General features: G+C 48.6%; 1 protein-coding gene across 6 annotated transcripts in view; it reads left to right on the top strand.

Annotated features, from left to right (window-relative positions):
* eps8a (epidermal growth factor receptor pathway substrate 8a) overlaps positions 1-18,026 on the top strand; it is a 38,295-nt gene that overhangs the window by 6,643 nt on the left and 13,626 nt on the right. For 5 of the 6 annotated variants that reach the window (XM_047022559.1, XM_047022557.1, XM_047022561.1 and 2 more), the window contains 2 exons: positions 14,681-14,771; positions 15,948-16,015. In XM_047022559.1, the coding sequence (XP_046878515.1) occupies positions 14,707-14,771; positions 15,948-16,015 (133 nt within the window). In that variant the 5' untranslated portion in view covers positions 14,681-14,706. Of the gene's footprint in view, positions 1-2,525; positions 2,744-14,680; positions 14,772-15,947; positions 16,016-18,026 lie in introns of those variants that run through there. The other variant, XM_047022558.1, reaches the window with a different exon arrangement.

Genomic DNA, 18,026 nt, shown 5'->3' on the forward strand with positions numbered 1-18,026 from the left:
TTGAGAACTCCTTTCTGAAGCGCAATTTCACAGCCGACTGCAGAGAACGAACGACGTACCCGTGAATAATCTTTCGACTGGATGAAATTGACATTTGGACCTTGATAGTAGCCAACCACTATGCCTTTCATGGACTGTATGTGCTAGCACCGCACTAGTACAGTGTGTGTGTGTGTGTGTGTGTGTGTGTGTGTGTGTGTGTGTGTGTGTGTGTGTGTGTGTGTGTGTGTGTGTGTGTGTGTGCGCGTGTGTGGGAGGCTCTTTGATGGAAGTCGAGTTCTGCCCTTGGATGGAATGACCCTCCAGCCTCAGTAGTTCCAGTTAATAGACCAAACCTAATGCCAGAAACCGAGCTTCCTCGACCACTGGCCATGGATTCTCTGATTTATTGCAAGTGAAGACTGACTCTACCCTATCAGGTGGTGTGTGTGTGTGTCAGTAGTGGATCAGTACTGGCTGAAGTCGTTTGTCACTTAGGAAGAAGTCTTTCCTAGAATCCCCAGTGTAGAAAAACCACACTCCTTGGCCTCAAAGGGATCAGTCTTTGACGTGTATACCCCGCATCTGATTGTCACCTCAAAGGCACTCCTTTAATCTTAACAATAACCTTGAGATTGTTGTGGTATTCATTAAGACCAGGTTTACTTTAGATTAAGGATGTTATCAGACTGCAATTCAACTGTTTCACTGTGCCTCTTGGTCAAAAACCAAATCCCATATTAAGGAATGTGACCTGCTGTTTCTTTTTAGAATTAATGAAAGGTTAGTGGGATTACTGCTAATATATGTTTTAATAAAGATGGCTTTAAAAGCTCAAAACTGCTGCCACTAAGAAATTCTGAAGTACTATGTGTGGCACAGTATGTCTGTTAATGTACTGTGTATATATAAACTTCAATTTCAGTAGTACAGGACATTGCTTCTCAGTTCCCATCAGCTTGAAAACTGTAATTTGATGATGGTCATTGCCCATGTCATTGTGTCACATTATGAAGGTTATGAAACCCAAGGCGTGTCTCTGTGCATGTTTGTTGAACAAACGTACACCTCCATGAGAAATGGGGCATTATTTCAATAAACAAATAACTTTTAATACCTTGTCAGTGGGCCTTAAGACATTTGACATGATCTGTCTCTGGATAAACTTGACTTTTATAATTTATTAATTTATTGCAAAACCAAGCTGGTTGAGCTTTAAGCCATATGCCGTGCTGGCTTCAGATCAGTCAGGAGCTTACTGTACTTCACCTTTCCTAACTGTGCCATACTTGTAAGGCCAAACACTAATAAGTATGTTACTTTTCCATTGCACCCTGTGTTCAAGGTGCTACATATCTGTCGTCTTTAAGAGGATTTCAACCCCAGGATTATGGTGTTGACTTATGCCTTAAAGGACTTATCACCGTTCGCTTAGCAGCAGACATAATTGGCTAAAAGCTGATGTAAAAGTTGGATCTTTCCTTATGACATAGCAGTGCTGTAGAACTGGACCCATCTACTTGCTGAGTTTGTGTCTAACAGCATCTGGATGGGGTTTACACAGGTTCCACTTCACCAAGCTCAAGATAGCCAGCCTCCTCCAGTCTGCCATCCGCTGCTGTCACTGGGGCCAGACGATCTGTGCGCTCTTCACGTTCTTCATCCTCATCTCCCATGCACTGATGTATCATCATCACATAGATACAGTTTTAGTCTGGTGCAACGTCTCTGGTTGGAACCAAGGCAAGGACACAAATGCTAAAAATATACTTGTTTTCACATTGGGCATTATCTTGTGTTTGCAGGTGAAGGTAATCTACTGTATGTTTTAAGAAAGAGAAGTTAAACCTAAACCACTTTGACCTGTGGTGATGCAATAAACAGTAAAACCGAGCTTTTTCTCCACCCTTTTATAGCTTCCCTAAGTGTGAAATCCTGCTCTCTCCACCATTTGAACTGGTATTTTCGAGGACAAGCTCTGACATTCCATGGTCAAAAAACACCTGAAGATTCACTACCTCACAGTTATGTGTCAGCAGTCTTTCTGGAACCAGAATTTGTCCACACCTCCTTCGTCATCTATTTTAACTCAAGCTAACCCCTTTGACTTATTTCTTGAACACAGGGCCTTTTATTTATTTTATTTTTATTTATTTTATTTTGTATTATTTTTTACTGGGGAACAAGACATCTTTCTTGATGAAACAGTCTCAATAAAACAGAGGGCTCAGGGGCTACAGCCATCTTTTGTTTTCGGCAGGGTTACCACGGCAACGGGCCTTAGAAGCTGGAAGTAGGGGTTGAATTTTTTAGGGGCAGTTCTTTTATCTAACTCGAGCCCCTAATGTCACTGCTAATGCACTGAAACATTCATAAGAATGTTCCCCCTCACCCCCTACTGCTACTTGTTCACTTCTAATAAGTCATTAATTAGGGGCTTAAGTGCACCGGTGTAGCACAAAAAAGATTGGAGGCAAATCCAGAACGCACCTCCCACTAAGGCCCGCGTGGGCGGAGCTACTCCCGGTCACAAGGCTGAGGAGAGGAGACCTGGACGGTCTAAGAGAGAGAGGGAGAGGGAGTGTTTATCCATGGTACAGTATGTCTCCCTTCCACTGAGTGTGAAGTCTTTGGGAAACACAGGGAGAACTTGAATGCCTCCTTCGTGGTATTTGAGGCCAGTTAATGCTTTGTTTCTCCTCTGGTAAAAGGCTATGGTCACTGCTTGGTTGGGAATCCATTTGTGCTGTGGACCTATATTAAGGTATGTAGGCTCTACGTAACACTGTTTGGTGTATTTAACCTTGTGCTCCACAGTTGCTTGTGTAGCAGAGTGACTTGTTGCATTTGGGCAGCTTGAAGGATTCCTTCAAGAGTCGAGCTTTGCTCGTTGAACCATTTCACCCTTGAAATCTTTAGCGATGGAAAATCCTACTTTGTTCAGGCTGTTGGTATTACCACGGGCCTGATTGTGTAATCATGTCAGTATGGTGAAACATCAAGCTTGTGATTATTTTATCAGAGCATGATGACTTATCGAAAAACTCATGGCTAGTCTCGCACGTCATTCAGAGCCCTGCAGTGACTCCTGTGGCAGATGTGTGGAACAGGTGTCCAGGCTTGGCTCAGTGTGTTGCCGGAAAACCGGATTCTGGGTCTTTGCACAGCCAAGTGAGCTGTGGGAAAATGGGTCGGGCTCTGTGGTTTCGTAGCTCAGCAGATGGATAACCTTGACCTCAACCGGAGGACCACGTTCTCCAGGGTCAGAGCCCTGACCAGTACACTCATAGACATGTTCCAAGACTCCAAGAAGTCGTCCAGACCTGAATACAGCAATTTCGAAATGTCTGATCTGATCTTTCAATGACATGTTCATGAATATAAACACTCGATTGAGCACAGCAAGGCACGCAAACGTTTCCCAACACACAGTTGTTCAATGCTAGCCCGATCCACATCTGAAACGCTGATTGACGCAGCACAAAACCCAATCAACATGTGCTTCCTCTCTTTATGATCTTCCTCCGTTTCAGCGGTCTTGACAGCAGTGTTTTTCGTTGCAGACCTCGAAGTTGGAGACGGCGAGGTAGTCCTTATTGTATTCCTAATGGCTATGGCAGTAGAGAAGGTGGTGCATATTTGTACAGCAGGAGGAGGGATATTCCTTGTTTCCTTTCATTTCTGAATGGGTTTCACCCCTGTGCTCTGTCAACCACTTTACAGTGTGATCTGATTACAAATGGACTCTTTTCAGGGGAAACTTTCACGCTTCTGCTCAGTAACTGAGAGGGGACAAGCAGTGAATTTTAAACCGTCTCAAACACACACCCCTCTGTGAGCACGGCGGTGATCTAACGTTTGTGAAAGTGTGTATTTTTAGGCCCGTGAGTGTGGCAACTTTCCAATATGGCTGAGTTTCAGAGGTGTAAAGCTCCCACGAAATGGTCCTGTCTTGGTAATGAAAAAAAGGTCACAAGAGGGAGGAAGTGATTTTTAAAGGCAACTTCTCAACACCCATGTCAACAAATATTGCTTTGTGTATTCAGTCACAAACTGTCTACACGGTTGAATGACTCAGACCTTTCTGAAGAACAGTCTTCAGAAAGGTCTTCAAAAATCTCTTCACTGCAACCAGTGAGCACTGATCTGAATGTTTGGTGTGTATCGCCTCTTAAAGAACCGAGGCTTCCTGCAATCCAAGCATCTAACCTAGATTAGAGTAGCCTAAATGTGGCCCTGGCTAAATCCATAAGAAGAGGCTTCACCGCTTCATACACTGCGAGGCAATGAATAACTGTCTGCTTGTTGGGCAGTGTACGAGTATAAAACGCTATCTCACTCTCCCAAGCACGACTCTTGTATCGATTCATTCATCTGCCTATGGCAATGCGCGTGTGGGGAGAAATTCCAATTTCTAGATAGACGAGGGCAAAAGTCACCCTGTACATCAGCATTAGCAACACGCTATGGTATAATTTTCCTTTTAGCGAGACTGCCTAGATGAACAGCCTCCGCTGGACCGAACGCTAAATAATGAGTTTCTCATTGCAAAGGTGCCAGATTGTCACTCTTGGTACACCATTAGTGTCCACAGTGAAACTGCAGTTCCATTAAGGGTGTTACATATTTTGTCTGGTGTTTTTTTTTAATCAGTATGTCTAAGATAGCTCATTTGGCTATCATCTGGGTCATTGAAGTTGAAAGGTTTCCTGATTGTGGAAGTGTTTTTTTGGGGGGTTGACTGTTTGTAGCAGTCTGACACAGGTTACCATGGACACCTTGGAGTCATGGATCATTGGTACTTAAAAAACGATTCAAGCATTGCCTGGACTTGGTTGCCTGGTATATGGTTTGTTGAATGAAGTTCTGTGAATATACTGACTTATTTGAACAGTATTGCCTCACAGTTCTTCAAAACCCTATCTGAAGCTATTCCAACTCACAACAGTCAGTATATTGCTCACACTTCTTGTGAACGGGTGCTTCTGATGTATAAGGTGACTCCCTCATCTAATGGCCTTTGAATGCAGACTCTATGGGTCTAATTATAGCCTCGTGGAACAATACAAAAAGAGAAAGTTGGCGAGGTGACCATTCGTCCGCGGAAGGAAACCACGTGGGGACTTCCTTCCTGGAGCTTACCGTCGCCGTTGGCAACTCCAAACACTGACAGAAGGAGGGATGATATGATTATGGGGTGGATTAAGGCAGAGGGGATTAGCCAAGTGAGATAACATCTGGACTGTCAGCATATTGTTCACTTTGGAGATGGATGTGAGGGGGTCGCAGCGTAGTCAAGAAGGCACGGGGCGCGGGATTGATGTTGTCCCCCCCCCTTTCCTCAGAGACGGGAACAATGCTATTTTTGGTATGCCCAGATGAGATGTGTCAATCACAACCATCCTGGACGATTTCTTCTTTTTATCAGCAATGACTTATCTATGACATCCATTGTGGTGAGGGTCCTTACACCGTCATTGAAGCATGAGGTATTTTAAGATTAGGACTTTAGTTTCTTAAGATGAATAGTGGTAATAATTATCTGCAAATCGTCTGACTCGTCGATTTTAGGATTATGACTTTGTCACGTGATGTTGATCGAAGGCTAGCGTATTTTCGAGGTGTTGTGTACTTCGTTAGATTGTGTCATCTGGCCGTCAGGATCAGAGAAGCAGGTGTACGCGAGTGTCCATAGGCGTGGGCACAATACTGGGACTTGGTGACAGATAGTGACAGATACTTGGGTTAGGCTCTAACTCACCCTAGGGGTAATGTTGATACCAGCTGTGCTCCAATCAGCTTCCAGAAACCGCACCAATATGGCCCCTAATGATACTTTTTCCATGATAAGAGCTGTAAATCTTTAGTACCATAAAATTGTATCTCCTCTTCATAGTTGACAGTGGGGTGTTTTCTTTATTTTTTTACGAGTTAGCAACACGTACAATGTTATTTCACAGGATAACTATATATTTTCATAATGGTCCTGAGATTGTTCTAACTGTTTGGTGTGTACGGCTGAGTCTGAATGTTCTAGCATGTTCCTTATCACAGGCATATCGGCTGTTTTATAGGTGTCCTTGTGCTTGCAGTGCTTCAGGCCAGAGTGTGTTCAGGGCACACCCCAATCACCCAGCTCTTGTCATATCCCAGCATCCTTTGTTCTGGGAGGAGGATGATGAAGGGGATTATGGCCTGTGTGCTTGTCTGTGCACGTGCGCGCATGTGTGTGTGTGTGTGTGTGGGGGGGGGGGGGGACGATGCGTGGATGCAAATCTTCTTACAAATCCTCTTTACTTTCCATCATTGAAACAGTGAAGGAGGAGGAGAGAGGTGTGTTTCTCCTGTGTACTGTTACAGGAATATCCAAGCTTAGCCAATTAGCAAGCAGAAAAGGGGGACAAAGACAATAGACCCTGACATTCAAAGGAACTTAACGATGATGTAAGACACCAAAACAGGTATGGACATGTACTTGTTGCGGAGTTCCTAGCGGTAGATTTGTCTAACGGTTACCTGGGATTATTTTCTTATGTAAAGCTGCACGCTGGGAGCTGATGTCATGTTTCGCCGAGATTATCTTTCCTTATATTTCAGTTTCACTTTTGTACCAATTTAATCCGGTTTGTTACTTAATCCCAAAGTTTCACGTTCACTGTATTTGGCCTAGCCATTGACTAGACAAGTGACCCTCTCAACCAACTCCTACCATGTCAATTGCATTAGTCACATTCCACCTCCAAGCTCTGAAGGGCTTAGGAGAGATGATCAAACCCCCCTCCTACATGTTCCACATGGTGCTTGCTTCCACAACAAGTCCTAGGGCACAATGCAGGCTTCGCCTGGGAGAATAGTGATCCATCACACATGGATGCAGTCCAGCATCAGGAACAGGGTTCATGTGGACTCCTGTATAATCCTGCTTGAGCTCTGGAATATCGTTAACTTGACAGGCATAAGCAACTCCCTCGGTACGTATGTCTATAGATAAGAGTGGGTTGGGTTTAAGTCTCTCAAGGAAGGATAAGGCTTGTGCTGTTGAGAGAGAAAAGGTATTACATGTGACTGTCGGAAGAGAGTTCCACTTTGGTAGGTCATTCATGAATGGCATTGTTTGGAAAATGATTTACGATCAAGGAGACGGGAAACTTTATTCGTTGTAAAGGATTGAGCAACAGAAACGTCCAATTTGTTCCGCAATAGATTTGCGTTCCGTTGTGTGTACAGTTGCTTTAATAAGCCAACAAACTTCTGTTGTACAAAGTGACGCCGCTGACAGACTGCGTTTTGAGTCGTTCAGAGCCAAAGCCCCGAGAGACTGATTAACCAAGCACGTCAATCATAATCAGGTCATGCCGCGAGGAAACTAAATCACAATGTTTGCATTGCACTAAAGATGACATAATCTGGTCATTGCGTTACCTCTCCACACCTCTCCTTATCTCAAACCTCCCCTGACGACACGTGTGATATGGGAAACCCCTCCCCTCCTCCTCCCACACACGCGGGCACACACAGTCACACACTCGACAACGCCCAACGGTTGCGGTGTAGGTTCGATTACAGGGACTCAGTCACTCTGGGAGACGGTCAAAGAGGTTTTCCTCATCTCTGCTCGGTGCAGAAACAGAGCCGGAGCATCAGTTGTGACGGCTCTGCTGGATTGTTGATGAGGGCCGCATGAAGGCAGTGTGGCGGTCGATCGGTAATGGGTCTATTCACTGCCGCGGGCGCCTCGCCGTTGCCATGGAGATGGAAGCACAATGCCTCTCGGCCTGTCACCTGTTTGCGGCTTTTGTGACACATCTGTCCGACATCCTTTCCTGATTTGTCTTTACATAAACGCGCGAATGCACGCCCGCACACACAAAAGACCATCACAAACAACCCTACAGTTTCCTTCCCACACACACACACACACACACACACACACACACACACACACACACACACACGTGTGTGTCAGTAATGGGTGAGGGCTCCTCTCCCAGGCTGATGTCTCAAGGCTGGAGGAGGGACAGTGTGAAAACAAAGTGCACTCTGTGGGCTTGTCTATCCCCCCACCGCCCACTCCTCGTGGAACAGTGATAAGAAGCCATGTGTTGTTCATCAGACATCTAGGGTGGGTGTCCAGGATCCTTGGACCGCCCCCCCCCCCCCTCCCCCCCGTTACGGCAAAGCCTCCGAACATCTGTTTGGACCTTGACAACAGGACGACGACGACGACAATCGCGTCGTCCAGCGCCCTTTCAAGAACCCCGCTTATCTGCTTGTGTTTTTCTCCTCTCGACACCCTCGACATCAGCCTGCTGCTTATCACACACCGGGGGGGGGGAGAAAGACCGCCGTCGCCCCCTCCCAATCCCCCCACACACACCTCTCGCCCTCGCTCGCTTCCCATTTGGCGAGAAGACCCTCCAGTGACTTGAGTGTGGTTCCCTCCCGCTCCCCATCCTTGGAAAGGCGTGATAACCGGATGCTAGGTGACAGACAGATCGCAGCGCTGGGCCCGCGGGGAGGTGGATGACGGGACACAGAGGAGGTAACACCGACAGGGTACAGGGAGAGCACAGCTAGGTGGGGACGGGCTGGGAGGGTTGCCGGAAGGTGCCGGTGGATGGGAAACACGGCTGGATTTGCATGAGTTCTCCAGAGTCTAGTCACAAGTGCACTCATGCAAAGGACAGTTTGGTAGTAAAGATATGTCCTGCTCGATAAGCAGGGTGTTTGATAACTGAACCTACTGTGGTTGTATCGAAGTAATGCTTGGACTAGAGGCAGTGTTTGATGGAGCTAGAGGCCGTGTTTGATGGAGCTAGAGGCCGTGTTTGATGTAGCTAGAGGCCGTGTTTGATGGAGCTAGAGGCCGTGTTTGATGTAGCTAGAGGCCGTGTTTGATGGAGCTAGAGGCCGTGTTGGATGGAGCTAGAGGCCGTGTTTGATGGAGCTAGAGGCAGTGTTTGATGGAGCTAGAGGCCGTGTTTGATGGAGCTAGAGGCCGTGTTTGATGGAGCTAGAGGCCGTGTTTGATGGAGCTAGAGGCAGTGTTGGATGGAGCTAGAGGCAGTGTTTGATGTAGCTAGAGGCAGTGTTTGATGTAGCTAGAGGCCGTGTTGGATGGAGCTAGAGGCCGTGTTTGATGGAGCTAGAGGCAGTGTTTGATGTAGCTAGAGGCCGTGTTTGATGTAGCTAGAGGCCATGTTTGATGGAGCTAGAGGCCGTGTTGGATGGAGCTAGAGGCCGTGTTTGATGGAGCTAGAGGCCGTGTTTGATGGAGCTAGAGGCCGTGTTGGATGGAGCTAGAGGCAGTGTTTGATGGAGCTAGAGGCAGTGTTTGATGGAGCTAGAGGCCGTGTTGGATGGAGCTAGAGGCCGTGTTTGATGGAGCTAGAGGCCGTTTTTGATGTAGCTAGAGGCCGTGTTTGATGGAGCTAGAGGCAGTGTTTGATGTAGCTAGAGGCCGTGTTTGATGGAGCTAGAGGCCGTGTTTGATGGAGCTAGAGGCCGTGTTTAATGTAGCTAGAGGCCGTGTTTGATGGAGCTAGAGGCAGTGTTTGATGGATCAAGAGGCTGTTTGAGGACTGCTCCCGCTGTGAAGGTGACAGACTGGGGCAAGCAGAGGCCAGCCAGCATGTTGGTCTGCCCGCTGTGCGTGTCTGTGTAAGTGTGACCCACCTAGTGATGACACCGCAGGTTGTTCATCAATCATTCATAGGGGGGGTATCAGTAAGTCAGGTGTGTGTGAATGTGAGAGAGAGTGTGTGTGTGTGCGAGAGTGCTCTCTGTTGTCTCCATTCTGTCTCATTTCCTGTTTGGCTCCATGGTGACTGTCGTGAAGACCCAGGACTGCTTCCGATTTAAGAAACCAGTTAGAACAACAAAGCTTTGAAGCCAGGACATGAAACCACCTTGAAGTTCTGTGTGTAAACTCACAAATCCACCTCAAACCACAGCAGATCAAATATCAACACCCCTCTCTCTCATTTTTTATTTTCATACCATTTTGTATTTGTCTACAAGTGGTGGCCGACTACCGCAGGGGTGACATTTTCGTTGGCGCCTTGGTGCTCGGTTCTCCATTTGCGTATGCTCCGGCCACTCTCGTTTGCATGTGTTGCGCAACGATGGAGACAGCTTATTGGTTAACAGGAACCGTTTCCGGCGGCCGGACCGATAATTACACCTATTGCACTGTGAGCAGTCCCAACGTTGGGTCCTCTTACTTGACATACTGAAGTGGCTCGTCTTTGCCTGTGCAGGGGGAGCCTCATCGCTACCTTTTGATGCCCTCGCGGTCAGCAGGTCTTTTCATCCCTATGGAAACACCCTCTAGAACTCTCTCTCTCTCTCGCATGCACAGACACACACTTGGCCAGACTACAGATGGCCGTTGGCCAGCTCTGCTCGGCCATAGAATGGGCCCTCCCGTTGAGCGTGTGTGTAAACGCCTCAAGCTCCAACGCCCCCGCCTCCCCAGGGACATTCTTCTACCACGGAGTTACTAGGTGAGGGAGGGTCACCAACTCAAATCAGCTGGCATGGTTTTGGGTTCAGTGATAAGAAACGACAAGCATTTACATCAAGAACGACGATGATTGGATGATTTACTTGGAACAGACGGTTCTCTTCGGATGTCTGTATGACAGTATTGTGTTGAATTAGGCCCTACCTCTGTCATCCTGATGAGGCACTGCACCAGGATGCAGAGAGCAAACATCCAGGCATTTCCAACCTCAATCGGAGAGGACATGGTTAATCACCTTAAAGGCGTTTGGGATAGGGTTGTTTGTTTCGAATTCACCCTGCACTCCCATCGGACCAGGTGAAAACACCTGCTAATGGGACCTGGGCCACCCTGGGGTTAGCGGCTAATTTTAGCCCTGGCTTGGAGCCCTGGGCAGACTGACACCACACAGCAAATTGATTCTCCCTTCCAGGTGGTGAGTTGCGGCCTTTGTGGTCTTTGTGACCAGCGACAGCTCTCCGAGACCGTTTTCAAACAGGCTTGCCAACTCCTTTTATACCCTGCACGTGAAATCCCACACGAAGCTTGAAAAGATATTCTGAAAATAAATTCAAACAACTGCTTTGACCCCCCAAAACTGTCAAATAAGTCATTTAGAAGATGTATCCTGGTGTGTATTCTCAGACGCCAGCCCATGAATGAGATGAATTCAGTTTAGCATTGTGTCTCTGACGTGGATGGGCACACAAATCTTCCCAGGCTTTTTATGTAAGACGTTATCTCAGCTGCTTGTGTTTTCTATTGTTGGGGATGACAGCCACTGTGCTGGGGATGAAGATTGCCCAGCGCCCACGTGCTTCCTGTGCTGTCTGACCACCCCCCCTCCCCCTCCCCCCAGACGGGACACTAAGCTGCTTTCTGCAGCTTCTGCTAGCAGGCCGCCGTAGCGGCTAGGCTAGCCAAAAAACACCCTGTTGAGCACAGGAGAGAGAAGAAGAGGATGTGTGGGGGTGTTTGCTTGGGGAGAGACCGTACGTGAGGGGGCGTTCACGCAAACGCTCACTGCTTGTAATTCTCATCACTGTCTGAGTTGGCCACAGTGCCAGGGGGAATGGCTGGAAACCTTTTCCCCACAATTCCTGGGAAAAGGCCCCTAAGGATCCGTGTGCGTTTCGACAAGGAGTGGAAACTGGAGGTCGAAAGCCATCTTGCGTTTCACTAAATCTGTTAATGGCTTTGGCGTCTTGGTAGTGGGCAATGTTGTTTTAATTCCACTGAATGGGAAGCCTCACATGTCCAGTATACAGTAGCGCTAACATCCTTCCAGGATGTGTGGAGGACCCTGGGGGGCCGGGGGAGAAGGAAGTCTATTTCTCGAGTCTCTATTGCTCAAGCCTCATGGTTACAATATCGGATTTGACCGTTGTTATGGCTACAAAGGCCAAAACGGAGGCATCACCCTCCCCCCTCCCTTCCCCAACCTCAATAAGAACACAGCCATGGGAAAAGTAACCACGTAACTGCACTGTACATACAGCTGTACAGCAACATTGTGCCAGCAACGGTGTCTATATACCCACAGCGAACAACACATGCGCGCCAACACACACGCTCAAACACTCATCTTCTCCTAAATCTCCCTGGAGACTTAGGAGACTGGACTTCTTCCAGGGGCTTTTCATTTCAGCCTCTCCACTTCTCACTGCGTCTTTCATCCTCTCCAGATTTTCCCCTCGCGATTCAGTAGGAGGTTGTAATCATCTGTCATCTGTCAGAAGAAATGGGAATGCCCTTTTAACGGACACAAAAGGGGGCCGGAGACCCCTCGTCCTCTGAACTCTCGGTTACCTAGACGAGGTGAGGAAGCTGGGGTCTATTGTGTCCTGAACGCTGGCCTTCTGAGGAAACCGCTGGGCGGTTGAGATTGTCAAGGCGAGGGACCCGCCATTGTCTCGAGGCCTCGCAAGCCCCGCTTCAGAATTCCCGAGTCACGCTTAACTGGCGCGAGCACACAAACACGGGCCCGAGAGCAGGGCACACGAGGCCCCCGCTCGCGTCCAACGTGATGTCGGTTTGTAAAACGCGTCTTCAAGTCGTTTCAGCTCCGGTTATGTCAAGACGATGCTTCAGACGTACTGAGACCTTGCCGTGCCACGGAGACGACTTGGAGGTATTTACAGGACTGAAGGCTGAACAACGAGCTGGCCCACTCCCCCTCCTCTCACTGGTCAAGCGGATGACTGAACATGCAGGGCGCTGGCCGGGCACGTCTCAAAGGAGGCATGAGCCCATGAAGAGAACAGTTCACCCACCTGCTAAGTGAACACTTACTTTATCGCCTGGCGTAACACACTCAGGGTCATTTAACTGTTGTCATTTATAGGCTCCCTAAGTGTTAGTTAGGCAATTTTGAAAGGGGCTGTGCATGTTGTCTGCTTGTGTCTTGTTAGTGCTGGTTGGCGACAAAGCTGATTAAGCTCTTAATTTAGACGTTCGTGTCCAGGTACTTTATTGACCTCTGGAACGGTGCCAAAGCAAAACTCACCACACGAGAGCTGTAGTCAGTAACTTCCTAAACATGTCTACATACTGTTCTGTAAAGGTTTTGTCTGGAAGTGGATTTAAACCGTTGGAAAATTCCAACCATCCTTAGATCTCTTCCCTGCCTGACATCAGACTGAAGGAGAAATGAAGGACTGCTCCGAGTGACATACCGATATTTCTGCCTCGACTCCAAGATTGATTGACACAGACAAGGTTTCCTAGAAGACTCCTAGTCTGATTGACAGGTGGGGTCGTCGGCCCGGAGGACAAGGAATTGAATTAGCCTGGACTTTCCACCCCTACTGCAGTCCCCGTGTCACCCCTGACGGGTGCCTGTCTGTGATCCATGGCCTCCTCCCTCTGCAAGCTATTTTCACCCACCAATCGCCTGATTACCGTGACCCACTTTCTGAGAGGAGTTGAAGACTGGGCCCCCTGGGGAGGGAAGGGGTTAGGTAAGGGGTGTGCCACGGTGGATTAGCCGCTAGCCTGATATAAGACGGGAGACTGCGGCGGCCTGGGACTGCTCAAACCTGAGAGTGTGCTCTTGTGACCGTCGCCAGAGAGGTGAATATGAGGTCATGACGTCCATTCTTTCGAGTGGGTTTTCTGATTTTCTACCTCCAAGTCATCTCTTGACTTGGTTAGGGGTGAATGAATCATGTTACAAGTGTAGCTTTCTGAATGTCCCCTGAAAACAGTTGTAATACAGTTCCCGTTTGAGCTCTGTGATCTCTCTCTGAACTCAGACAAGGAGTCACTATATTCATACTCATCGTGGAAGCCTGCGGAGAGCATTTGAAGATTTGACCCAACTTGCCTCATCGACCGTATTTCCCCCACGCACTTTCTTTGACGAGTCATTCTCTGGTAGCAGGGCATCTGAGAGCACAAATCGCTAAAAATAACACTCGAAAACGACCGGGGAGAATGTTCCTCTTTGGTCCGTTCTCTATGGTCATGCACTGAAAGGACTGTGCTGTGTTGGAAGCGAATGTATGCCAGGTACTGTAAAGACAGAACAATACGAACCACCATAGCAACCTCTCTGCAAACCAGCTCTGAGTCAACAACACAAAGTCTGGCAGATGGAGAGAGTGAAAGAGAAAGGGGGGAGAGAGAGAGAGAGGCTCGTTCTTTCATAGTGTAACCCACACGGTATCACGTTGACAATGGGAAACGTACTGTATCACAGAGGAAAAATCTCCTTTGATGTTATCGGCTGTGTGCACGACCAGGTCTATATGTTCCTTGAAATTGGAGGGAGGGAAACAATGGCTGTGGAATGAGATGCTCATGGTCTCACGAATGAACACAGCGAGAACTAGAGGTATTCCATTTACCCGCTGTTTGTTTTGTTAATGAATAAACTGATTTCAGTGGTGTATCATTGACATTGAGACGGATTCATTTGGCAGACCTTTTATCCAAAGCAAAGTACATGTTGTGCTTTTTCATAACTGTGGGAGCATTATCTGAATAGTAGTTGGGACTATGAAGATGAATTTCTCCGTTAAGAGGGCTTGACCAAATCGCTTTTAATGAGAATTGTGAAATCAAAGGCTCGCGCACATTGTGTGGTGCTTTTAAGGCAGGGATACTCCCTTCAGAAAACACTGTGACGTCCACTCATGCTGCTCAATGAAGGGGAGCGTGCGTTTGATTCGTCTCTTCCGCTCTGTGTTTACCCAGGTGACTCTCCTCTGTGACGCCCCAGGATGAACGGGTACGCAAACCCCACCTACCCCTCCGGCGGGTTCGGCTCCTACACCTCCCAGCTAAAGTGAGTGCCCCCTCCCCCCCTTCCTCCTCCCCCTCCTCCCCCGTCCTCCTCTTCGTCTTTCCCTGCCCTTTGGGGCCCCCTTCCTCCTCCTCCCCCATCCTCCTCTTCGTCTTTCCCTGCCCTTTGGGGCCGTCCCAGTCGAGATCGAATCCCACAGGCTTTAGATGGCTCGTCACAAGTCTATTCTTTAATGGCCACGTGCTTCGTGACCTCCATGCCCTAATTGATCCAGTTACTTAATTGGCCATGCTTATTTCCCCACGTCTGGCAGTAATTGAATTCCTCTCCAAGTCAGTGTAATGAAAACATGCCAGGCTCCAAGTGACTGAGGTAACGGTGCAGTCAGGAGACCCACCCCGGGGGGGTGACCTAAAACAAGTGCCCACACAGCTCAGCTGCTGCGACTGCAGGAACTGCAGTCTTGACTTGTGGGGACTTTTTATTGGATGCGATCTTTCAGACGAGACAGCTACATCTCCTAACCATATAGTATGAGTGAGACAGTGTTAACATCTGAAACCCATGCATTAAAAGAGACAGTGAATTCTACCAATTTGAAATCCTACGTGGATTCACAACGGATTAACGAGTCAGTAGTTGAATTTATAATGATGGCTCTTCTCAGCACAGGGCCCTACTTCCTGTTGGTCCGATACAGGAAGTTATCTCAGAGGTCTGCCCAGACCTGCTGGCAGTTTTAATTGAAGCCATCCATTATTAATACTCTGAGCAATTAGAATAAGCCTGGGAATGTGAGAAAATATCAAGTATCAAGAACCTCATTAGCACTGGTGACACATGAGCCGTCCTTGGTGTGAAGTTCTCAGCACTCCCATACACACACACACAGTTACAGATGCCTGTCCTCTCCTAATCTCTGCCCTGATCTCTGCCCTGCTGTCAAGACTTAAAGGGCGTCCATATAGGCTGCTTACATGCTGTTTGACTTGGTCTGACCACTAATCACTGCCCTGTGTCTCTCTCTCTCTCTGTCTCTCTCTCTGTCTCTCTCTCTGTCTCTCTCTCTCTCTCTCTCTCTCTCTCTCTCTCTCTCTCTCTCTCTCTCTCTGTCTCTTTCGGTGTCTGTCTCTCTCTCTCTCTCTCTCTCTCTCTCTCTGTGTCTCTCTCTCTCTCTGTCTCTCTCGGTGTCTGTCTCTGTCTCTCTCTCTCCTACAGTGGCCATGGCTCACAGTCTCCAGAGCCCCCGGAGCACAAAGCCAAGTCCAGTGCTAAAGCCCTCTATGGTGGGTAACCCCTCCCTCCCCCGCCCCCTCATCTCCATCTATTCCCTCTTCACAGAGCATGTCGTCCTTTCTGCCGCAGGCTCTGTGTCTGCCCTGAGGTCGGAGGGGTGTAGGCTGATGTGCATGTAGGGCAGAGTAGTAGAAGGATCGATAGGGGACTTCAGCATGGCTTGGCAACAAGATTTCCGAGTGTGTCTCGCTTGTGCGCACGCCAATGCATTCAGGATGCCATCGTCTATCAGCTCTTGGTATGTTGACAGCGGGATATCTATGAAGGAGACACCTTGCTTGTGGTGGGTCTTATCACCGACACACACATCCGCCTCCCTTACGGGGTCCACAGTTTAATCTCTGCCTCGACTTCTCACCTTGTCCCCTGTTATCATCTGGCCCGGGGCTCCTCCTCCTTACGCCAAAGGCTGAGATAGGAGGGTTGTGGGAGGGGCTTGTTGTCCTGGCCTTTTGATGTCCCTGGGGCTAGGACAATATGTGCTCCTTTGTCATTGTCATGGTGATTTGTCTTTGGTTTCCAAGGTAACGTGAGGAGGTGCCACGCTCAGCTGAACAGGGCTTGTCTCCTATAGACACACAATACCCCCCCCCCCCCCTCCCTCGCCTGGCCACACCCCCTACTGCAGCCTTCTCCAATTAGATATATAGCCCGATAGGAGACAGGGCGAACATGCCGCCCACCTCCGGTGATTGGCCGCTGCTATTGTTTCCCAGGCAAATAGGAGGGAGGCGAGCCCACAGCCGTGGGGCCTCGGCTGAGCGGTAGGCGTCCCCAGGTGTGCCTGTTTGAAAAGGCCTTTTACTGGCAGTCGACCCCTCCAAGACATATTCTGGGTTTCCCCGTTCTGTTCTCATCGAAAGGGCAGCCCAGCGTGGGCTGGTGACAGTCAGTTGCTAGGAGGGTAAATCGAGGAAATGAGCAGCCCCTTTTCTATAGAAATGCCTCACTGCCACCGGTTTGTAGCTATGGGAGCTGGTTAACCCTTGTGAAATGGCTTCTTACTGTCAGTGGTTTTGTATATGTCTGTCAGTAAGTTGTTCCTTAGGAGTGTTCAAAAAAGGAGCATTCCATCTCTCCACCCCCTCCCTCCTCTCTCTCTCTCACTCACCATTCCTCCCATCTCTCCAACCCCTCCCTCCTCTCTCTCTCTCACTCACTCATCATTCCTCCCATCTCTCCATCGCCGCGCTCACAGGAACGGACGGAATATACTTCCTCCGAACATCTGCCAAACATAAAAAGAAAGGTTTGCACGTGTGTGTGTTTGTGTGTGCATGCATGCGTGAATCCCTGCGTGCCAAAGCTTCCAAACGACCTGCAAAACCCAACTAGAACCTTTTGTTAACTAGAACTTATTTCCCCCTGAAATCTAGAGAAGTTCCGCACAGCAGACGGCCAATAACCTTGAATCCCCCCTCTGCCCTAAATCTCTCTCCTTCCCTCACTCCTATCTTTCTCTCTCTTCCCATGAGAGCTGCTGGGCTTTTCTGGGAGAAAGTCACCCTGGGCTCCAGTCTCCTCAGTAGCTTGCAGAACACCTTTTACCTGAACCCTCCGCCATGACGCCGTCTTAGCAATGCCGCTAGCAGTCAACGCTTAGTTTATGGCACGCTTATCAAGGGGCTCAGGTCCACAGTGTTACTAGGGATGTCCGGAGCTCCGAGAGCGTGTGAGTGACTTGCTAGCGACCATCCTGTTCCAAACCCCTCACCCCTCGCCCCCATTCAAAGCTGTGCATAGTCATCCATCAACCTAGAACTGCAAACGAGGCCCATACGCATGCCCTACGCTGCTGTCCTTTGTCATTCTACTCATGCGCACAACCCCCGTGTTAACATCACTTCAACCAAAGGGTAACTCATGGCTTTGCGTCACCACGTAGGTGACTTTAACAAATGGAATCCCGTCTTTCCGTGGCGAGGATCGCGTAAGTGTTCCTTACGTACCTCCCCCTGGCGTTCTCTCCCCTGAACCCCCCCCCCCCTCCCCCCTACCTAA

This window comes from Hypomesus transpacificus, chromosome 7, assembly GCF_021917145.1.
Source record: "Hypomesus transpacificus isolate Combined female chromosome 7, fHypTra1, whole genome shotgun sequence".
Lineage (NCBI taxonomy): Eukaryota > Metazoa > Chordata > Actinopteri > Osmeriformes > Osmeridae > Hypomesus > Hypomesus transpacificus.